The sequence below is a fragment of the Mobula birostris genome, chromosome 4, assembly GCF_030028105.1.
Source record: "Mobula birostris isolate sMobBir1 chromosome 4, sMobBir1.hap1, whole genome shotgun sequence".
NCBI classification, from domain to species: domain Eukaryota; kingdom Metazoa; phylum Chordata; class Chondrichthyes; order Myliobatiformes; family Myliobatidae; genus Mobula; species Mobula birostris.
The window spans coordinates 99,193,642-99,218,163 of NC_092373.1; the positions used below are offsets into that span (position 1 = coordinate 99,193,642).

General features: G+C 43.1%; 1 protein-coding gene across 3 annotated transcripts in view; it reads left to right on the forward strand.

Moving 5' to 3' along the window:
- The window catches only part of ephb1 (EPH receptor B1), a 774,921-nt gene that overhangs the window by 104,182 nt on the left and 646,217 nt on the right, over positions 1 to 24,522 (forward strand). For all 3 annotated transcript variants that reach the window (XR_011885740.1, XR_011885741.1, XM_072255851.1), the window contains exon 2: positions 22,053 to 22,117. Coding sequence is in view for 1 of the 3 variants with exons in the window: in XM_072255851.1 (XP_072111952.1) it covers positions 22,053 to 22,117 (65 nt within the window). In the remaining 2 variants the exon portion in view is untranslated. The remainder of the gene's footprint in view (positions 1 to 22,052; positions 22,118 to 24,522) is intronic.

Genomic DNA, 24,522 nt, shown 5'->3' on the forward strand with positions numbered 1-24,522 from the left:
CAGACCTGACGATGCTTCAGCATTCTAGATGTTATTCATTCATAAAAGGCGCCTCACTAGACCGACAAGATCTCATGGTGCAAGTTGGCAGGGGAGAATTTTCATGGATCCTGACCAATATTTATCCCTCAACTATCATGATCTGGTCAGGTTGTCTAATAACTTCTTTAAGTCCTCATTAGTAGTCTTAATGCAGGACTGGGAACACTGACAATTCCTTTCTCCCCACAGATACTGCTCGACCTGCTGAGTTATACCTGCAGATTGTTTGTTACTCCAGATTCTGGCATCTGCAGTCTCTTATGTCTACAATATTTTCCTCCATTGCTCCCACTCTGCGAGCTTGCTGTGTGTGCATTGTCTGTTTCTCTTCATTAGACCATTGCTACACTTTGTCAGGATGTTGGCTTGACCAATTGAAAGACTCATGACATCCCAGGAGATCCCCATCCATGCTGTGAGGACTTTTCAAATTTTCTCAACCTCTTCTCACATTATTAATGATACTTATGCCTAGTCTTGGAGAGACAGTGGCTACAGTAATCTAACTGGAGAACTCTACAGATGCCGGCCTGTACTTCAGGCATGCACCAATGCAAACAATCTACAAGTTTGTGAAGAGCAAGAAGATAAGACGTGAGAGAATAGGATCAATCAAGTGTGACAGTGGGAAAGTGTGTATGGAACCAGAGGAGATAGCAGAGATACTTAATGAGTACTTTGCTTCAGTGTTCACTACAGAAAGGGATCTTGGTGATTGTAGGGATGACTTGCAGCAGACTGAAAAGCTTGAGCATATAGACATTAAGAAAGAGGATGTGCTAGAGCTTTTAGAAAGCATCAAATTGAATAAGTCTCCGGGACAGTATGGTAATGAACCCCAGACTACTGTGGGAGGTGAGGGAAGTGATTGCTAAGCCTCTGGCAATGATCTTGGCATCATCAGTGGGGACGGGAGAGGTTTCTGAAGATTGGAGGGTTGCAAATGTTGTTCCCTTATTCAAGAAAGGAAGTAGAGACAGCCCAGGAAATTATAGACCAGTGAGACTTACTTCAGTGGTAGGTAAGTTGATGGAAAAGATCCTGAGAGGCAGGATTTATGAACATTTGGAGAAGCATAATATGTTTGGAATAGTCAGCATGACTTTGTGAAAGGCAAGTTGTGCCTTATGAGCCCAACTGAATTTTTTTAGGATGTGATTAAACACATTGATGAAGGTGGAGCAGTAGATGTAGTGTATATGGATTTCAGCAAGGCATTTGATAAGGTACCCATGCAAGGCTTATTGAGAAAGTAAGGAGGCATGGGATCCAAGGGAACATTGCTTTGTGGATCCAGAATTGGCTTGCCCAGAGAAGGCAAAGAGTGGTTGTAGATGGGTCATATTATGGAGGCTGGTGACAAATGGTGTGCCTCAGGGATCTGTCCTGGGACCCCTTCTCTTCGTGATTTTTAATAAATGACCTGGATGAAGAAGTGGAGGGATGGGTTATTAAATTTGCTGATGACAGAAAGGTTGGGGGTGTTGTGGATAGTGTGGAGGGCTGTCAGAGGTTACAGCTGTACATCGATAGGATGCAAAACTGGGCTGAGAAGTGGCAGATGGAGTTCAACCCAGATAAGTATGAAGTGGTTCATTTTGGTAGGTCAAATATGATGGCAGACGATAGTATTTAATGATGAGACTCTTGGCAGCGTGGAGGATCAGAGGGATCTTGGGATCTGAGTCCATAAGACGCTCAAAGCTGCTACGCAGGTTGACTCTGTGGTTAAAAAGGCATACGGTGTATTGGGCTTCATCAACCGTGGGATTGAGTTTAAGAGCCGAGAGGTAATGTTACAGCTATATAGGACCCAGGTCAGACCCCACTTATACTTTATACTTTATGGTCGCCAAACAATTGATACTAGAACGTACAATCATCACAGCGATATTTGATTCTGTGCTTCCTGCTCCCTGGATTACAAATATTAAATATTAACAATATTAAAATTAGTAAATATTAAAAATTTAAATTATAAATCTTAAATAGAAAATAGGAAAATGGAAAGTAAGGTAGTGCAAAAAAAAACCGGAGAGGCAGGTCCGGATATTTGGAGGGTACGGCCTATATCCAGGTCATGATCCGTTTAGCAGTCTTATCACAGTTGGAAAGAAGCTGCTCCCACATCTGGCCGTATGAGTCTTCAAGCTCCTGAGCCTTCTTCCGATGCAGATAATTCTGCTCACACTATGCATCTTTGGGGAGCGGTGTCTCAGAAAGGCAGCGTCTGTTATTAAGGACCTGCAGCACCCAGGGCATGCCCTTTTCTCACTGTTACCATCAGGTAGGAAGTACAGAAGCCTGAAGGCACACACTCAGTGATTCAGGAACAGCTTCTTCCCCTCTGCCATCCGATTCCTAAATGGGCGTTGAAGCTTTGGACACAACCTCGCTTTTTTTTAAATACATAGTATTTCTATTTTTGCACGTTTTTTAAAATCTATTCAATTATGTAACTGATTTACTTGTTTATTATTATTATGTTTTATTTTCTTAGTTTTTTCTCTGCTGGAGTATGTATTGTATTGAACTGCTGCTGCTAAGTTAACAAATTTCACGTCACATGCCGGTGATAATAAACCTGATTCTGATTCAGCCCATTGAGTCTGCACACTCCCCCATTCCATCATGGCTGATTTATTATCCCTCTGAAACCCATTCTTCTGCCTTCTCCTTTTAATGTTTGATGTCCTGACTCATCAAGAACCCATCAACCTCTACTTTAAAATACTCAGCGACTGGGTCTGTACAGCCATCTGTGTCAATGAATTCCACAAATTCACCACCCTCTGTATAAAGAAATTTCTTCTTATCTCTGCTGTAAATGGATGTTGTTCGATTCTGAGACTGCGCCCACTGTAGGAAAATCCTTTCCACATCCACTCTATCTCAGCCTTTCAATATTCGATAGGTTTCATTGAGATTCCCTCATATTCTTCTAAACTCCAATGAGTATAGGCCCAGAACCATCAAATGTTCCTCATACCTTAGCTCTTTCATTTGCAGAATCATTCTCGTGAGCCTTCTGTGAATACTGTCCAATTCCAGCACACCTTTACTCAGATAAGGAGCCCAAAATTGCTCACTATACTTGAACTGCAGTCAAACCAATGCCTTATAAACCCTCAGCATTACATCTTTGTTTTTATATTCTTGTCTTCTTGAAATTATAGCTAACATTGCAATTACCTTCTTTACCACTGACTTAACCTACAAGTTAACCTTTAGGGAATCCTACACAAGGACTTTGCACCTCTGATTTTTGAATTTTCTCCCTGTTTAGAAAATAGTCTACGTCTTTATTCCTTCTACCAAAGTGCATGACTATACACTTCCTTACACTACATTCCATCTACCACTTCTTTGCCCATTCTCCCAATCTGATTTAAGTCCTTCTGCAGATTCCCTGATTCCTCAACATTACCTGCCACTCCACCTATCTTCATAATCACCTGCAACCTTGGCTACAAAGCTATTGATTCTGGACATTGATGTATGATGTGAAAAGAAGCAGTTCCAATACAGGCCTCCGCAATACACCACTATTCACAGGCAGCCAACCAGAAGTCCCCTTTTTCCCACTCTTTGCCTCCAGCCAGTCAACTGATCTTCTATCCATGCTAGTATCTTCCTTTGTAATACCATGGGCTTTTGTCTTGTTAATAAGCCTTGTGTGGTGTCTTATTAACGAGCCTCATGTGTGGTACCTTGTCAAAGGCCTTCTGAATATCCAAGTACACAAAATTAAGCGATTCTCCTTTGTCTATCCTGCCTTCTCTAACTGTGCTACATAATCACCTGCCTTATTCTGTATACTGCATGCATTCAAATATAACACCTTCAGTTTTGTATTCGTAACCCTTTTTGATTTTGCCCCTAGGTTATACTTCATTTCATTCCACAATTTAGCCCTATGACCTGCCTGTCCTTCCTCACAGGCTCAGTACATAATGTATCGACTTGTATACCAATTGCCCCATTATCAGCCTTATCACTCTGGGTTCCCACACCCCTGCCAAATTAGCTTAAAACTTCCCCAGCAGGTCTAGCAAACCTGCCCACAAGGATATTGGTCCCTTTCAGGTTCCGGTGTAACCCATTCTTTCCTTGTGCAGGTCATACAGTACCTTCCCCAGAAGTGATCCTAAAAAATCCAGAAATCTGAAACTCTACCCCCACACCAATTCCTCAGCCGTGCATTCCTCTGCCAAGTCATTGTATCGTTACCCTCACTGGTGATACTGGTGGTACAGACGGGGATCAAGAAGTTACTATCCTGGATGTCCTGCTTTTCAGCTTTCTACCTAATTTCTGATATTCTGTCTTCAGGACCTCCTCCTTTTTCCTATCTATGTCATTGGCATTTTTTTTTAGATTATGATAACACTCAGTCCTCGTTTGTTGTCATTTAGAAATGCATGCATGCATTAAGAAATGATACAATGTTCCTCCAGAGTGATATCACAAAAAAAAGGACAAACCAAAGGCTAACACTGAAATTGGCATTGCCAATATTGCTGCCTGTCTTGCTACTTAAGAGAGGGCTCTGCTGCTGACACAGCTTCAGAACCTGCTGCGGATTGCTGAAACACTTCTTGAAGATCACAGATCACATAATAGGGAGTATTAGCTGCTGAATTGCTCATTTAATTGGAATCTCAATGGTGGCATGGCTGGCTGCACTCTATTAGGAACTATGAAAATTATAGATGGATCTGCAGTAATGCCAGCAGCTGCCACTCCAGTGTTAATGATCTCTGCACAATGGGGGATACAGTGCACTCAAAATAGGAAGGTGTTTAAAAAGTGGCCAGGAGTTTGGAAACATTTAAAATAAAGAAAAACTAAGCAGTAGAATGCTAAAAAATTAGACACTCTGAAGTCATTTGTTTACTACTATATGTCCTGGGCTTTTGGCTCTTGGCACTGTATCACAGTGTTCCCCAAGTCACAATTAGAAGGCTCCTTCCATTCCCTCTGAGTTCACTCAGACTTTATGGTGACTCATGAATAGCTGTTCCCTGGATGGACTGGTTTTAGAGTTATCATGGTAGAAGGTGATGGTGCCCTGGTAAAGTCTGAACTTGTCCACCATTACCAGTGAGGATGGGGTTGAACTCATAGATTATGGGTTCTGGCTCCCATTAAGCTCTGACAGAGCTTGGGGATGGGTTCCTCCATATTAATTTGCATTTCTTCTATTGATGAAGCAAGTCTTGACAGTGCACCCATCCTCACAATTTGTGTCTATATCAGTTGGTCACGGCAGTACCCTAGGACACACCAGAAACCACAGATGCTGCATTCTGGGGAAACTTACAAGATGCTGGAGGAACTCAATAGGTCAGGCAGCATCACTGGAGAGAAATGGACAGTTGATGTTTCTGGTTGAGACTCTTTATCTGGACAGTCTAGATGAAGAAATTTCTCCAATTCCTAAGACCACAACCTTATAATTATTATCCCAGAAGTAGGGCAAAATTGGGTACTGTCACAACTTTTCTTTGTACAAAGCAGTTTTTTTTTCCTCAGAATGCACAGGTGCATCTTTACGTGAGAACATCTGGCAAGCTCAGTTTATGAGGAGGAATGGGGGAGGGAGTGAAAGAAGGTTTGGTGTCAGGTGGAGATCACGGTCCAGCAATGATGTCCTCCAAACACCATTTACACCATTTGGATGTTGACATAAACTCTTCAGCCCTTTTTGATTTTGTGTGATAGGTGCAGGGAGGAGGAACTGAGTTAAAGTTTCAGCCAAGATCATAAAGAATGGTGGAGTAGGAACAAAGGGCAAAATGGGCAATCCTTTGCCAGTTTCTTGTGTCCTTTCTTCCCATTTTTGAAACCAAGCCTCATTCTGTGGCTTCCTCCTCTGCTTTCAGCATTCCTGACTTGATCTAAGTAAGGCAAAACAGCTGGCCCATGATCCTCTCGTATCCCTTTTGCCAATCACCTGTCCAGCTCTTGGCTCCATCCCTCCCACTCCTGTCTTCTCCTGTCATTTTGGATCTCCCCCTCCCCCTCCAACTTTCAAATCTCTTACTAACTCTTCCTTCAGTTAGTCCTGACGAAGGGTCTCGGCCTGAAACGTCGACTGCACCGCTTCCTAGAGATGCTGCCTGGCCTGCTGCGTTCACCAGCAACTTTGATGTGTGTTGCTTGAATTTCCAGCATCTGCAGAATTCCTGTTGTTGACCCATTCCTTTTTACTGTTTACAATCCTCTTTCAGTTGATTGCACTTAAAATTAAAAATTAGTGCTGAACATGTTACACTTGTTAATATTACACAAATCATCTTCTGAGCTGTTTTACCTCAACATGTTTGAAGTTATTGAACAAATGTATGGTATGTGTCAGTGGGTGCAATGTAGTTTGGTGTCTTTGTTAAAGAAAAAGAACTTGTTTTAACTGGCTGACACATTTCCTGCTGTTGTGATATGAAAGCCATTTAGAATTGTATTTTACTGTCACATCCAGCTGACATTTATTGGCAATAATTTCTACTTATCTGTTTTAGTATTATTACTGTTAAATATTGTCACATTAAATTTTCAGTTTAAATATATGGAAGTAATTTCAAGATCTGTCATGTAAGAAGCAACTGTTGAGTTTGTTATTTAGTTTAATTTTTTTAAGATACTGAATTTCAATTTTGAACCACATTAAGCTAGTAAGAATTTTTAACCTCAAACTGAGTTGGATGGCTCCTTCAGTCTGGAAGGGATTGGTGATTGTTGTTGTGAGGAGGATACTCAGCTGTAAACTCGGTTCAGGACAATTAGAACCTCAGGGTTATAGTGTGATTCAGATCCTCGCCAAGTGTGGTGAGGGTAGGTGCTGAAGCTTCTTGCTTGTCGCAAGGGTTTGCTCTCCGCTGACTCATCAGACAGTAACCATGTGGTATATCACCAATGAAATGGCACAGGATTTTGTCAAAATATGAGTGGGAGTAAAGTTTTTCAGGTCATGACGTGGCTTGAGATGGAAGTAGGAACCATAACTTTGTACCGCTCCCAATGCATTCGAGACACTTTGTACAGAGGGGATTGTGGAATGGTTGGGAAGGGTAGTTGGTGGATGTTTATGGGGAAATGAAGTAAACTCACAAGGAAAAATAGAATGAAGAGTAGGTAAATTGAGAATATAGGAAGGCAGGTGTATGTAGCATAAATATATTTTGGGTCTGTTGGACGGTTACTTTAGAGTGTGACCCCAACAGCTCTGGGCATCACCAGTCTGCTGACAACACTATTGCCAGTGCCGGTTCCAGTGATCCTGAGCGGATCCAGAACCTGGATTCTACCGCTGTCAATGCCGTTTCCTGCAACCCTGAACACCTTCAGACTGCTAATTGCAGAGCCTGTAGCTCCATCTCCCACCTCAACCTTGACTGCCAGCACCTCCAGACTAAGACTTTACGTGCTGCCGCTAAACTCCTAGTCTCCTTTTCCCCCACCACCGCTCTACTACCCTGTTTCTTTCAGGCCTCACCGTCAGCTCTTGGGTCCTTAGATCCTCCACCTTTCTCCCATTCCGGCTTCCCCAAACACCCCAACCCTCCTCTCTCCTCTGACACCACCAATCCCCATCCCCTCTCTGATTCCGTCTTTAATCCTTGCCATTTATTCACCATTCCCTCCGAACTTCCCCTCTGATCCCAGCTTCAGTCCTTGCCATTCCTTCACCATTCCCTCCGACATTCCCCTTTCTGAGCAGAATGTTCTGTTCTTAGTAAGAACCTCAACTTTGTCCCCCTTCACCCGCCACGATATTGAGCTCTTCTTCCGTTGCCTCCCTCTCCGAGCCCAATTCTTTGGCAAGGATTCGCACCCTATGCTGATGACCCCTTCTACCGCCTTCAACCCTGCTCTTCTTGGACACCTTACTCTGGTTCTCTGCGCACTTGGGATCTTTTCATCTCGAATTGCCGATGAGACGTCAAACTGCTCGACTTCAGCACTCATCTCTGTTCTAATCTTACCTCCTCAACCCACTGCTCACCACTGTCTCAACAGCAATCCGAACCTCATCCTCACGAAACACGCAAACAAAGGGAGTGCTATTGTAGTGCGGTGGACTGACCTCTACATCGCTGAGGTCAGATGGAAACTCTCATACTGCTCATACCTATCGCTCGAGAGGACCCCACTCCCCACCATCAGAAAACTGTCTCTGACACCATCACTGATCTCATCCACTCTGGAGAACTCCTATCTACTGCCACCAAACTCATAGTTCCTTTGCCCCACATCGCTGGCTTCTACCTCCTACCGAAGATCCACAAACCTGACTGATGGAGACACCTATTTTCTCTGCCAGCTCCAGTCCTACTGAACGTGTGTCCTCGAATCTTAATTCTTTTCTATCCCCCTTGGTTCAGTCCCTTCCTACCAACATCTACGACGCTTCTCGTGCCCTTGATCTCCTAAGTAACTTTCAATTCCCTGGCCTTGACTGCCTTACCTTCACCATAAATGTTCAATCCCTATACACTTTTATACCCCATCAGGAAGGCCTCGAAGCACTCCATTCTTTCTCAATAAAAAAACCAACCAATTTCCCTCCACCACCATCTACCTCTGTCTGCCAGAACTGTTCCTCGCCCTCAACAATTTCTCCTTCAGCTCCTCCCACTTTCTCAAAACTCGGGCAGCCATGGCACTTGCATTTTCCCCAGCAATGACTGCCTCTTTGGCGACATAGAACAGTCCATGTTTGAAACCTTCCCTGCTTATACCCCTAACTCTTCCTCCAGTATATTGACGCTGCTTCATGCACCCTTTCTGAGCTTGTCAATTTTATCAACTTTGCCTCTAACTCCCATTCTGCCGGTAAATTCAGTAGGTTCAACTCTGACTCCTCCCTCCCTTTTCTTGATCCCTGTCTCCATCTCTGGAGACAAACTGTAAACTGACATCTTTTATAAACCTACTGACTTCCACTGTTACCTTGACTATACCTCTTTCCACCCCATCTCCTGTTTTAAAAAAAATGCTATTCCCTTTTCACAGTTTCTTCACCTTCACCACATCTGTTCCCAAGACTCAGCTTTCTATTGAAGAACAGGGTTTCCCTCCCTCCTCTGTTGATGCTGTCCACACCTGTATCTCCTCTATTTCCTGAAAATCTGTGTTCACCCCATCTTCTTGCTACCCTAACAGTGATACAACTCATCACTCTCTGCATTCAACATATTATGCTCTGCAATGTCCACCATTTCTAAAGGGATCCTACCACTGAACATACTTTAACTATCCCTTCCGTCTGCTTTCCGCAGTGATCTGTGTTACCATTGTCCTTTCGTCTCTCCTCATTAATTTCCCTCCTGGCACATATTCCTGCAAAAGGCCTAAGTGCTACACCTGCCCCTACGCCACCTCCCTCAACTGCACTGAGAACCTCCGGTGAGGCAACACCTCACTTGCGAATCTACTGGGGTTGTCTCTTGTGGCCAGTACTCCCGATGCTGCTTCCTCGACATTGGTGAGACCCATCGTAAATATGAGGACTGTTTCATCGAGCACCTCTGCACCATCTGCTACAATTGGGACTTCCCAGTGGCCAAATATTTTAATTCCGATTTCCATTCTGACATGTCGGTCCATGGCCTCCTTGTGCCAAGATGAGCACCCCTCAGGGTGGAGGAGCAACACTTTGTATTCTGTCTGGGTAGCCTTCAATCTGATGGCATGAATACTGATTACTCCGTCTGGTAAAGAAATTATTTCCTTCCCCCTTCCCTCTTCTTTGATACCCACTCTGGCCTCTTGCCTCTTGTCACCTGCGTGTCACCCCCCCCCCCCCATGCGTCTTCTTCTCCTTCCCTTTCTCCTCTTCTATCAGATTCCTGCTTCTCCACCCTAGACCTTTTCCACCCTTCTGGCTACACCTATCACCTTCCAGTAATGTCCTCTCTCCCCACCCCCCTCCCCAGTATTTTTTTTCTGGCAACTTTCTCCTCTCTCCTCAGTCCTGTAGAAATGTCTCAGCCTGCGATGTCGACTATCTGTTCATTTCCATAGATTCTGCCTGACCTGCTGAGTTTCTCCAGGGTCTTTGTGTGCTTAGGATTTCCAGTGCCTGCAGACGTTCTCGTGTTTATTAGCTCTGTGTAATTCAGTGGAGTATAATTTTCCTATTTAAGACAATAGGACTTGGGAGCAGAATTGGGCCAGTTGACCCATTAAGTCTGCTCCACATTCAATCATGGCTGATTTATCTTCCATCTCAGCCCACTTCACCTGCCTTTTCCTCAAAATCTTTGACATCCTTACTAATTAAATACCTATCAACCTCTGCTTTCAATATACCCAATGACTTGGCCTCCACAGCTGTATTTAGAAATGGATTCACCGCCCTCTTGCTAGAGAAGTTCCTCCTCACCTCCATTCTAAAGGGACGTCCTATTCCGAGTCTGTGCCCTCTGGTTCGAGACTCTCCCACCATTGAAAACGTCCTCTGCTTGTCCACTCTCTCTCGGCCTTTCAATATTTGGCAGATTTCATTAAGATCCTCATTCATTCTTCTAAACACCAGTGAATACAGGTGCAGAGCCATCAAATGTTCCTCATGCTTAATTCCTTCATTCTTGGCATTATTCTTGCAAACTTCTTCTGGACCTGTTCCAATGCCAGCACATCCTTTCTTTAGACACGGCAGCCAAAACTGCTTACAGTACTCCACGTGAGATTGACCAATGTCTTATAAACCCTCAGCATTGTACCCTTGCTTCTATAATGTAGCCCTCTACTTCTGAGGAGGTTGAAGACAGCTAGACTATGTAAAGGCATCCGATAGTCTTGCGAGACCATGGATCTGCGCCTGGAAAGCCTTCACTCTCCAGGGCGCAGGCCTAGTCAAGGTTGTATGGAAGACCGGCAGTTGCCCGTGCTGCAAGTCTCCCCTCTCCACAACACCAATGTTGTCCAAGGGAAGGGCATTAGGACCCATACAGCTTGGCACCAGTGTCGTCGCAGAGCAATGTGTGATTAAGTGCCTTGCTCAAGGACACAACACACGTTGCCTCGGCTCGCTAGTCACTTCAGGTCGCTAGTCCAATGCCTTAACCACTTGGTCACGTGCCCACACACAGCTAGACTATGCACATCTATAGTTGTGCAACACACATAAAAATTGCTGGTGAACGCAGCAGGCCAGACAGCATCTATAGGAAGAGGTACAGTCGACGTTTTGGGCCGAGACCCTTCATCGTGTTATTTTACAGAAGCACAGTAGAGAGCATCCTAACATGCTGTGTCACTAACAACAGAAATTCTGCAGATGCTGGAATTTCAAGCAACACACATAAAAGTTGCTGGTGAACGCAGCAGGCCAGGCAGCATCTCTAGGAAGAGGTACAGTCAACGTTTCAGGCCGAGACCCTTCATCAGGACATGCTGTGTCACTGTGTGGTACAGAAACTGCACTGTGGTGAATAGGAAGGCTCTACAGTGGGTAGTCAAAACTGCCCAGTGCATCACTGGCGCTAGCCTACCTGCCATCATGGGCATGCAGTATATTCAGAAAGGTGCTGGCAAACTGCCAGTATCATCAGGAAGGATCCTAAATAACGTTCTATTTGTTCCACTCCCAAAAAGGGAGAAGGCTACACAACATCTACGCCTGGACCCCCAGACACAAACAGAGTTAGCTTTTCCAAGCAATAAGGCTGATCAACACCGCCACCCACTAACCCACCCCTCCACATCCCCAACCACCATTACTTTATCATTTCCTGTCAGAGTCACCTTATGTACAGACACTCCTGTGCCTAATGTCACTTTATGGACATACAATCAATCTATGTGACTCCCAAGTCCCTTTGCACTTCTGAATTCTGAATTTGTTCCCGTTTAGGAAGTAGTCTATGCCTTTATTACTTCTATCAAAGTGCACGACCATGCACTTGCTTACACAGCACTTTGCCCATTCTCCTAGTCTGTCTAAGTTCTTCTGCAAATTCCCTGCTCCTCTACCTACTGTATCTTTGTATCAACCATAAACTTGGCCGCAAAGCCATCAATTCTGCCTTCCAGATTATTAACATATCTCTTGAAAAGTAGTGGCTGGATCCTGCAGAATAGCAGTAGTAATTGGAAGCCAACCAGAAAGATTTTACTGACAATGTTCCATGCCCATAATCTATGGAGAGGACCACCAGCCTCTACTACCAAACCACCTGAGCCTGGAAGGGTGGCTTTCTTTAACCCAGACTTCAGTGAAGCCTGTGTGATGTTGATGGCCATTCAGTTCTATGAGCTGAGAAGTTTCGTTCAATAGTGCACTTGACCTCCACCAGAGTGATGTAGGTGCAAGCCCAGAAAGCATCTTGGATGCCTAAAGCTAAAACAAACTTACAATGTGTTGTTTTGTACAAAGGTACCAACATATTTCTGTGGGCAGGGGAGAACACCTGTGATTCTGTCCCCATGATTCCACTGTGGTTATGCTGGCCTTCCATTGTCCCTGAATGGTGTGGTGGAAAGTATTCCCAAAGCCAGTCCAGCTCACCACGTGAAAACCACAGGTGAGGATCCTGAATATTTAGTTTATTAAAATGCTAATCCTTGTGTTTAATTCCCGTTAGGATGGTGCTGACAAGACTAAGTTGTATTATGATTAAATAACTTAAAGTATGCGCCCATACAGCTGATTAATAAATACACGTTCAGTTCAGGACTAATCTGGGTATCTCCTGAGCTCATAGGATAACAGACTAATTATGAATGGCCATGCATTTATCTGCTGATATTGCACCTGAAACAACACAGTGATAAGCTTTCATATCTGGTGGTGTAATAGAGTCATAACCATTCTCTGTGAATAAGGACCTTTATCAATTCAAAATTTCCAAGCTGAATGCATTATATGTGGTTAGAACACTTATTAAAGTTGAGCTCCACAGCATTGTTAGATTGGTGTAATGTCAGTGACAGTGATGAAGTGTTAGCTTAGCTTCAGTCTGTGTATTTTTAATGAGAGAATGCATTTACGCATTTAGCATCTTGCTGGCTGTTAGGAGACTTCGAGGTGAGAGACGAGGAGGGAGAGAAAGCACACCAGTGGAAAGACAGGAAGATTGAGATAGCACTCTGCACCTGGGTTTGTGAATGGTTAAAGTAGCTAAACATATTGATGGAGTTTAATGTAATCAAAGTATACAAGGAATGGACTAGTGCTCCACACATCTTTCCTGGCACATTCTTCCAGAATATTCTGCTGGAAGGTATTATTAATAAAGCTCCACAGGTCTTAAGCTCGTCATTGATTTTACTGGGTTGTGTGATTTTGTTCTGCAACTTGCTCAGTCTATCCTCCTGTTCCTTGATGATTTTTGTTGACCACCTTCATCTATTCCTTCCTCAGCTTTGCTAATAAGATGATATACTGTCCTTCGCAGTGTGAGAAGATAATATACTCCCAAGGCAGTACATCATCTTCCCACGCTGCTGTTTCAGATTATATCTGTTTTAACAGCCTAACCCTCTAATGATCTGGGGAAACCAGTTTGAGATGTGTAAAATTGATTACCCTATTCAACTTTTTAATTAAAAAAAATGCTATTGATCAAGTCTACAAAGTATCAATATTTAATGCTATAAGTGCCAAGCTAAGTCTGCCAGATCCTTGCTATTGATTAATCATGGAGCTTTGTATGCCATAACTTTATAAAATGTTCATGGCTTCACAAGACCAGATTTCCTAGAGGATGTTTTCAGGTGCAACTGAATTAAAATGCTTCAGACAATGTTGAGGAAATGTTGTTTTGAATCTGTGCAATGAATCATTGAGGAGGAGTTTTGCATTTATATAGATCCTTTCATATCCTTGCAACCATCAAAAATAAATTATCTTTTCTTTAAAATGTGGTTACTGAAATAATGTAGAGAACCTGTAACGAATTTGTACACTACAAGGTTCCACAGACAGCAATGTTCAATGACCAAATGATCAGTTGTTGGACGAGGGATTAGTATTACCTGGGCTATGGGAGTTTCATTAAATAGTGTTGCATTTATCTGAGTCCAAGCATGATCTCACTGAATTCCAGTATTCGAAAGAAGGCTCCTCTGACAATGCAGCACTCACTCAGTAGTTCACATGAGTGCCAGCCTAGATTTAATGTTTTAATTTCTGGCGAGAGATTTAAATCTTATGATTTGATTCTGAAGCAAGAATGCTGTGAATGGATTTGTGGGTGACTCCATATAAACCTTTAGTTTGTGTAGTCATAGAAGACTTGTTCATATCTTTAAAAGTAACAGTGAATGGAAACTGATAATTGCAGGATTGTAGTGGTAGTTTTTTGAGTTATGGAACAGCAACTGAATGGAATTGTAAATATATTTTGTATTTCTGAAGATAATATCAGCTTATTTAAAAGACATGGATAGGTACATGGAGAGAAAAGATTTAGAGGGATACAGACTGAATGCAGGCAGATGGAACTTGACACCTTGGTTACCATTGACGAAGTTGGGCCGAAGGGCCTGTTTCTCTGCTGACTTTAACTTGTTAGCTGAACAGTATGACTGGAGTTCCAAGACTGGGATTGAAATGGGTGAGGAAAAGTCAACAGTATGTCTTTAACTTCCTTTCAGACTTAGCTGTCTGACAGTAAGTGAAAGGGCTTAATGGTGCTTGGATACAATGTGCTAAAGAAAAGAAATTCCATCAGGGTTTCCACAATTCCGCAATTATCCACAAACTAGTGTTAATTAATGGTGATATTGGGTTTTGCCATATCATGTCTCATAGTAAACTACCCAATCTGTGCCTGATGGGGAAAAATTGGCAACTATTGGAGGGGAGGGAAGCTAGCAAGTGGATTTTTTTTTAACAGATATTTTGTTTTTGAGAAGTTGAATGTTTCAAAGAATATCCCTCTGACACAGCAGTATGTTCTTTGAATGCCACGCTGCAATCTTCGCCAGTGTAAACCCACCGATATTGTGAGTGACATCCGGTTCTTCCAGTTCATGGTTTGGGAGATGGCACAACCAGTGTTGTACTGTAACTCGGCCGTCCACTATTAAAACTGCAGAGATGTAAAGGGACACATTACCCCTGTCTGTTTCTCCCTGTTTTCTTTTTTAGGATTCTCATAATTTTGGGAGGGTAGATTGCTTGTGGATTGCTTGGCTTCTAATCCAGGTACCGACCATGAGATCTGAACACTAATTCACAAAATTAACCACAGTAAACAAAAAAAGTTATTTCATTTATTGCAGAATCCAAGACATTGTTAGATTAACAGTTTAAAGAAAAAAATAAAAGAAAGAAACAGGATGAGTATATTTCAAGGAGATTTTTGGGATGGTGTCCACTTAAGTGGTTCTGGAAGAAGATCACTGCGTTGCATCACAGGGCCTGGGATTAGAGTTCAAAAGCATCTCAGGCAGATGGGATAAGGCCCTCCTCCTGCTAGCATCTGTGAGACTTACTAACTGAAGCGAGCCTGGGCCATCTTAGTGACCTCCCAATAGACATGATTCCACTGAGATGAGCTGCCACTCATAGTATGGCACATGCACAAACAAAAAAGGCATGTTTAATCAGAATTAGATACAATGATCTGGAACAACTGATTTAGTCATGGCAGTTTAATGAATGCTAATTTGACTAATTAACCATAACTTGTCACATTTATGTACATGAATCCACCTGTGTATTTGTGAGATAGGAGCACAAGCTGAAGATGCCTTCAGCTGAGAGGAAATGGCATGTTCTGGCCATGGGCTTCCACTGAGAACTGGGATGGAACTGCTCCAGATGTGTAATTCCAGACTGCCTGACATATAGAAAACAAGAATCAAAGGGTGTGGGGTGCTCACAGTTACAAAGTTTATGCCAGAAGTTAGTGCCAGCACCATCTCTTCTGTGCAAAAATCCATTAAACAGTACTTGCTGCCTTGGCTGAACTGACTCAAACTGAGTTGCGCTCGTGATCAGTTCATCTTTTCCCATGACTGAAGAGCAAACACCGGTCAGGGTGACTGACACTCTTTGCTGGGTGTTACATGCTGTGCTGGGTACTGTCGGAACTCAGATGGACTAGGCTGTGCTTATCCACACATCATATGAATTTAATGTGGAAGAGAGGAGGCACTTAGGGAAGCAAAAGATCTGCTAGTCTGTATTACAGATCAATGTCACTGGTTAAATTGGACCATAGTGAGACTATGTCTGGATTACAATGTACAATTTTAGTGTCCTTAATAATTAAGATATACTTGCCTTAGAGGAAATTCAAAAAAGGTTCACTGCCTGATTCCTGGAATGAGATGTGTTGCTCTACAAAGAGCGGTTCAGTAGACTAGGTAGCATGCTTTAAAACAGTGAAGTAAATAGTTTGAAAATTGTATCCTTCCTCAAAAAGTTGTTGGAAAGCTCTACTGATGCTCAGTGCTTGAACACAAGCCAATATGGTCAAACACAGAGGTCATACTTAGTAATGTTCAGTAATCATTTAAACTGGGGATTTACTTCTGAATTTTTAAAATTATTTATAAACAATTGAAGTGAAAGCAGAACTGTTTTTTGATCGATGGTCAGAATGGACCAATTGGGTAATAGCTAGTCACTTTGCTTCCTAATTGATGCGGTAAGGTAGTGAGTGAGGAGCATTGAGAGTGTGGGAGTGCGATAGTCTGTGATGAGGTTGTGCAATAAATCTCCTGGAATATTTGCAATTACACTTAGCAACACTGATGGGTCAGAACTGGGGGAAGGACAAGGCAAGGATCAGGTGACTGACATCTTAGTTCCTCATGTGCCCCAAGTATATGTGCATGAAATGGGGCTGATATGTGAGGGGAATGGGGGAAGGAAAGTGGGAATAACAGAACTACTATGATGAGGTATTTTCACAACATTTGTTGATTCAGCTTGGGGGAAAAAAACTCAGCAACGTGTTTAGTCAAGGAATTCATTCACACATTGAAACCAAAATAGTGCAATTAATAATTGGTTTAATCCAGAATTTTGCAACCGTATCTATTGTTTTAAAGTCCATTGTCAAGTTTGAGTTTTGACTTTTTGGTGTCTTTGTACCAGTGTAAAGCAAGCCAAGTGATGAGGAGGACCACAGTGGACAACACAAGAGTGGTCTGCAGTGTGACTTTCACTTTTACTGGCCTGAGAATTCACAAGAAATCTTTCACTAATGTGATGTTTCTGGTGGCAATCTGGACTGCAACAGGACAGTTTAGCTCTGGCCACTGACTGCAAACAGGATCTTGTTGCATTTTGACACTGACCACAATGTTTAATTCTCTCAACCGGGAACTATTTACAATTCATTCACAGGAGGAACTTATGGATTGAAAGCATGTTCCTGCCTGCTATTAATGTTGGTGAGTTACTGTGTTATTCCAGAAGAAAGCTGAGAGTCAAACTCTTAGCAATATGGCTTAAGAATCAGGTATAGGTCAGATCTTGAGTTAAAAAAAAGAGCTGATCGATGTTAACTAAAGGCCAGTGAACCAGCTTAGAACCTTAGAACACTACAGCACAGAAAACAGGCCATTCGGCCCTTCTAGTCTGTGCCGAAACTTTATTCCACTAGTCCCATTGACCTGCACCCAGTCTATAACCCTCCAGACCTCTCCCATCCATGTATCTATCCAATTTGTCCCTAAAACTTAAGAGTCAACCCACATTTACCACGTCAGATGGCAGTTTGTTCCACACTCCCACCACTTTCTAAGTGAAGAAGTTCCCCTCATGTTCCCCCAAATCTTTCCCCGTTCACCCTAAAGCCATGTCTTCTCGTGTTTATCTCTCCTAATCTAAGTGGAAAGAGCCTACTCGCATTTACTCTGTCTATACCCCTCATTATTTTGTAAATCTCTATCAAATCTCCCCTCATTCTTCTATGCACCAAAGAATAAAGTCCTAACCTGTTCAATCTTTCCCTGTAACTCAACTCCCGAAGACCCGGCAGCATCCTAGTAAATCTTCTCTGCACACTTTCAATCTTACTGATATCCTTCCTATAGTTAGGTGACCAGAACTGCACACAATACTCCAAATTTGGCCTCACCAATGTTTTATACAACCTCGCCATAACATCCTAACTCCCATACTCAATACCTTGATTTATGAATGCCAGGATGCCAAAAGCCTTTTTTACCACCCTGTCCACCTGTGACGCCACTTTCAGGGAATTATGTATCTGAACTCCCAGATTCCTTTGTTCCTCCGCACTCCTCATTTACTGTGTATGTCCTACCTTGATTTGTCCTTCCAAAATGCAATCTGCACACTTTGAAAGCCTTCCTCACCATCCACAGCACCTCCAGTCTTAGTGTCATCAGCAAACTTGCTGATCCAACTTTCCACATTTTCATCGAGATCATTGATATAGACAACAAACAACAATGGTCCCGGTACAGATCCCTGAGGCACACCACTAGTCACAGGCCTCCAGTCTGAGAAGCAATTATCTACTGCCACTCTCGGTCTTCTCCCACACAGCCAATTTCGAATCCAGTTTAGAACCTCTCCATGGATACCTAGTGTCTGAACCTTCTGAACTAACTTCCCATGTGGGACCTTGTCAGAGGCCTAAAGTTCATGTAGACAACATCCACAGCCTTTCCTTCATCTACTTTCTTGGTAACCTCCTCAAAAAACTCTACAAGATTTGTTAAACATGATCCACCACGCACAAAGCAATGCTGACTATCCTTAATCAGCTCTTGGCTGTCTAAATACTTGTATGTCCGATCTCTCAGAACACCTTCCAATAATTTACCTACTATTCCTGTCAGGCTCACTGGCCTGTAATTACCTGGTTTACTTTTGGAGCCTTTTTTAAACAACGGAACAACATGAGCTACCCTCCAATCCTCTGGCACCATACCCGTGGCTAAGGACATTTTAAATATTTCTGCCAGGGCCCCTGCAATTTCTGCACTAGTCTCTCTCAGGGTCCGAGGAAATATTATGTTAGGCCCGGGAGATTTATCTACCTTTATTCGCCATAAGGCAGCAAGCACCGCCTCCTCTTTAATCTCTATATGTTCCATGACACTGCTGCTTGTTTCCCTTCCTTCCATAATACGCTATGTCAGTTTCCTGAGTAAATGCTGATGCAAAAAAATTGTTTAAGATCTCCCCCCATCTCGTGAGGCTCCACACATAGACGACCACTTTGATCTTCTAGGGGACCAATTTTGTCCCTTACTATCCTTTTACTCTTAATATACTTGTGGAAACCCTTCGGGTTTACCTTCACATTATCTGCCAGAGCAACCTCATGTCTTCTTTTTGCCTTCCTGATTTCCTTCTTTAGTATTTTTTTACATTTTCTATACTCTTCAAGTACCTCATTTGTTCCTAGTTGCCTATACCTGCTATACACCTCTCTCTTTTTCTTAACCAGATCGCCTTGAAATATCCCTTGAAACCAGGGTTCTCTATGCCTGTTAACTTTGCCGTTAATCCTGGCAGGAACATGCAAACTCTGCACTCTCAAAATTTTGCCTTTGAAGACTTTCCATTTATTGAACACATCCTTGCCAGAAAACAACTTATCCCAATACACTCTAACTACATCCTTTCTCATCGCCACAGAGATGGCCTTTCTCCAATTTAGAACCTCACCTCAAGGACCAGATCTATCTTTATCCATAATTAACTTGAAACTAATGACATTATGGTCACTGGATTCAAAATGTTCACCTACACATATTTCTGTCACCTGACCTGTCTGGTTCCCTCATAGGAGATCAAGTGTTGCATCCTCTCTCATTGGTACCTCTATATAAAGATTTAGAAAACTTTCCTGAACATATTTGGCAAATTCCAAGCCATCCAGCCCTTTCACAGTGTGGGAGTCCCAGTCAATATGTGGAAAGCTGAAATCCCCTACTATTACAACTTTCTGTTTCTTACATTGGTCTGCTATTTCTCTACCGATTTGCTCCTCCAATTCTTTCTGACTATCGGGCGGTCTATAATACAACCCTATTAGTGTGGTCACACCTTCCCTGTTCCTCAGCTCCACCCATATGGCCTCTGTAGACAAGCTCTCAGGGCTGTCCTGTCTATGCACAGCTGTGACATTTTCCCTGACTAGTAATGCCACTCCTCCCCCTTTCATCCCTTTGGCTCTGTCACGTCTGAAACAACGGAACCCCGGAACATTAAGCTGCCAGTCTTGCCCCTCCTGCAACCAAGTCTCACGAATAACAACAATGTCGTAATCCCACGTGCTAATCCACGCCCTGAGCTCACCTGCCTTACATATAATACTCCTTACATTGGAATAGATGTACCTGAGAACATTTCTATCTCGTGCAAACCTTTGGTTTCTGTCTGTACTTGTAGTTCTGACATGACCTTTATCCTCCTGCACCTCACTATCTGCTCTAACATTCTGGTTCCCCTCCCCCTGCAAATCTAATTTAAACCCCCCTGGAGCAGCACTAGCAAACCTTCTTGCAAGGTTGTTAGTCCCCCTCCAGTTCAGGTGCAAACCATCCCGACGGAACAGGTCCCACCTTCCCTGGAACAAAACCCAATTGTCCAGAAACATGAAGCCCTCCCTCCTGCACCATCTCCTTAGCCACATATTTAGCTACATTATTTTCCTATTTCCAGCCTCTCTAGCACGTGGCACGGGTAGAAGTCCTGAGATTGCAACCCTGGAGGTCCTGTCCTTCAGCTTTGCACCTAACTCCTAAACTCTCTTTGCAGGACCTCCTCCTCCTTCCTATCGACATCATTGGTCCCTACATGGACCATGATATCTGGCTGCTCACCCTCCTTCCTGAGAATACCGAGAACTCGATCCGAGATATCACAGACCCTTGCACCAGGGAGGCAACAGACCATCTGGGATTCTCAATCTCTCCCACAGAACCTCGTATCTATCCCCTTAACTATTGAATCCCCTATCACTATTGCTCTTCTCTTTTCCCTCCTTCCCTTCTGAGCTGAGGGTCCAGTCTCGGTGCCAGAGACACAACCACTGCAACTTGTCCCCTGGTAGGTCGTCCCCACCAACAGTATCCAAAACAGTATACTTATTATTGATGGGAATGGCCACAGGGGTGCTCTGCTCATTCTGTCTATTCCCCTTCCCTCTCCTGACAGTCACCCAGCTACCTGTCTCCTGACTTTTAGGGGTGTCTATCTCCCTGAAACTCCTGTCTATTTCTGCCTCTGCCTCACGAATGATCCAAAGTTCATCCAGCTCCAGTTCCCTAACTTGGTTTGTCAGGAGCTGCAGCTGGATGCACCTTTTACAGGTGTAGTCATCAGGGACAATTGTGCTCGCCCTGACTTCCCACATACTGCAAATGGAGCACTCGACTGTCCTAACTGCTGCCTCCATTACCTACTCCTAAGTTAATTAGCGTAATTAAAGGAACTTACCCAGCCTTACCTCACTGGGAGCAGGCTCATCCTCAGCCTCTGCTCGTCGAAGCCTTTCGAGTCAAAGCCTTCCTATGCTGCCTCCTACTATTCTGCGCCCGCTCCGTTAATCTGCTTGCTTTTTAAACTCTTCCGCTGTTCTCACAGGCCAACCTTCACATGCTTGTGCAGTCGTGCTCCGTTCAAACTGCCGAAGGAATGACCTGTGAAGCTTGTGAAGATCCTTCATATTTTGTATTCCTCCTGATGATCACATTTACACACCCTATGGGAATTTGCATGTCTTCAGATCATCAGTCCAGTAATTTACTGTAACTACTCAGCTTTCATACCCTGGCCCAAACTATTGTTAGTTGCCTGAGTCCCTTGTTCACACTTGCACCAATCGAGTGCTGAGAAGCTTGCCATTTAATTGGAAAATGAGGATCTGTCTCTGGTTTAGATTGAAGCTGTTAAAGGTCGTGAAGTGTTCATTCCAACACTGATCGTCAGGTAGTCCTAATTAACCCACTTTGTCAGAGTAACAATGTCAGTGTGTTTCATTCGTGGAGAGGCAATGGGCACCACAGCCTCATTGGATAGATGTTCAGTGGGTTGACCAGTTGTGTTCTTTGTCTTTCAGAGACTCTGTTGGATACTCGGGTGGCCACAGCTGAACTGGGATGGACGGCATATCCTTCATCTGGGGTAAGAGCATTTCAACCCATGGGCACCTGACAATGATAGTTCTTCATCCAGGTAGGTGGGGGAGAAAAGCATTGTGAGAAAGTGAGGAGGAAGGAAGAAAGACAGCCAGCTGGTGACAGGGCACTCTGATACACCTTACAGCCAATTAATTACCTTGAAATTGGCATAAAAACCATTGAGGTACATCTCCATTTTTAGCAATATTTGTTTGAAGGATGTAAAGGTGAGCTTTGGTCGGGACATCAAGATACTTTCCTGCAAAATACTGCTCTAGTGCCTACTTATTGCCACCCTGTTGACAGTGGGTGTGAAAATTCCAATCACCCTACAGGATCCTGAATTTATATAAAAGAAAAGTCAATTGTGTTGTCATGTAGATGAGGTACAGGTATAATGTAAAACTTGCTTGGAGCCACATCACAAACATGTAGGTTCAGACAGTGCATGGAATGTATAGTACAATTATATAGATCATTGTAATGCAAGAATGTTGCACTAACTCCAAATCCAGAATCTCTTCCTTGAGCTTTGTGTTGAATTTATAATATTAGACTCTGTGATTCTCTCACTACAGACAGAATGGAAGGGGGAGCAGAATATTCACTTTTCTTTGATATAAGTGGTGCAAAGATACTGCCAAAGAAGTGAAAAGATAGAACTACTTGAACATCTCCAAACCTATCATTAAATCGGTGCACTTCACTGGTTGTGAAAACAGTAATTATCTGCATTCTTCAATCTAATAAACCATTGTGTTTGGAATTCCGACGCACCAGAGCTTTATGAAAATCATATATCCGGCTATTGTAAAACAAACATTATGCATGTAATTGGTGGGGAAACGGAGATTAGATAGAGATCAAACATCTGTTTGATTGAGCCATCCAGAGCCCTCACCTGAAAACATCACCCTGCCTTCAGCGCGGTCAACTTCCAGGTAGACTTATAGAATGGTACCACAGAGAAATAAGCCACTTGGCCCAAGTGGTGCATCCCGACCATGATTCCTGTCCGAGCTACTCCCATTTACTTGGGTTTGACAGGTATGCTTCGGAGTCTTTCCTATCCATCGACCTGTTCAAGTTTCTTATAAAAGTTGTAATTATACCTGCCTTTCCTCTGGTAGATCATTCCATAACGGAAAAAAGTTGCTCCTCCAGTTTTTATTGAATAATTCCTTCTTAGCTTAAATCTATGCCTTCTAGTTCTTGATTCTCAACCCTATCTTTGCCCCTCATGATTTAGTACTTTTCTTAAAAAGTATTTCCTCCTCAGATGCAACTCCATGTTTTCCAGAAAACACTTTGAAAAATTCCCAGTGGCCATGGCACTTCCTCCTTGACCTGTCTCAGTGTAGAAGCTTTAAATTCAAGAGTAACACCTCAATACAGTATCAGCAGAGCACAGCACTTTTCACTAAGTTACAGCATTTATATATTTCTGCCATAGGTCCATCCACCAGCAAAGCCACGTGGACATTAAAATGGCCCTTCAATGTTTGGGTCCTGCTTCCTAGTGTATTCTGCTACTCATGACTCAGAACTGAGTGTTGTACTGTGGGCTGCTATGGACTACTACTCCATAAGCTTTGTCTCCTGTGTGCTGCGTACCTCGTTCAAACTCTACATCAGACCAGTAATTCTCAGTCTTTGGCCCATGTCCCAAGAGTGAACCGTGAGAATGGAAAAATGGATTGCAGCTGAGAATACAAGACTTGCCCTGAAATGGCTGCTGATATACTGCAGGCAGGCTAGTTCCAGCAAGGCACAGAAATTGCTACCCCTTCTACATTTCTTCTGATGGATTTCTCCTGCAGTTTAATAAAATGACTTGTCTGTATTTTTGATAGTCTTGAATGTAAATGTATCCACTCCTAGCTTACAGTATGAATCCAGTTCAGCACTTCAAATAATTCTTGTGTTCACCTATGGAATTCAGTTGGTTTACATGAGAGGCATTTCAGCCAGTTAGGGTTACAGTATATGTTCTTGTATGCAAGCCTTCTTTCTGGTTGAAACTATCTGGTTTCCTGTAACTATCTCAATTTGTAATTCCATGTTAAAAAAGTAGAACGCAGTTTCAGCCAGAGCTCATTGACGTTCATCTTGCACAAGGCCAGCTTCAGAACTCTCCAGAGCAATCATTGCTGGAATAACTCAAGTCTGCAATGTGTGACTCTCCATAAACATATAAAATTTTCAAGCTCACTTATTTGTAATGGTAGTAAATGCCATCACTGCTGTCCATACCAGTAACTAATTTATTTGAGGGCCACGTTACTTGTATGTTTTCTACTAAAACTGTTTGCAGTGTCACAACTGGTCATTGGTGTCTTCAATATGATCCAAGCACCAAAAAAATGAGAACACTGCTCTGGAGTGTGAGGATCAGCAAGTCTTTCCACA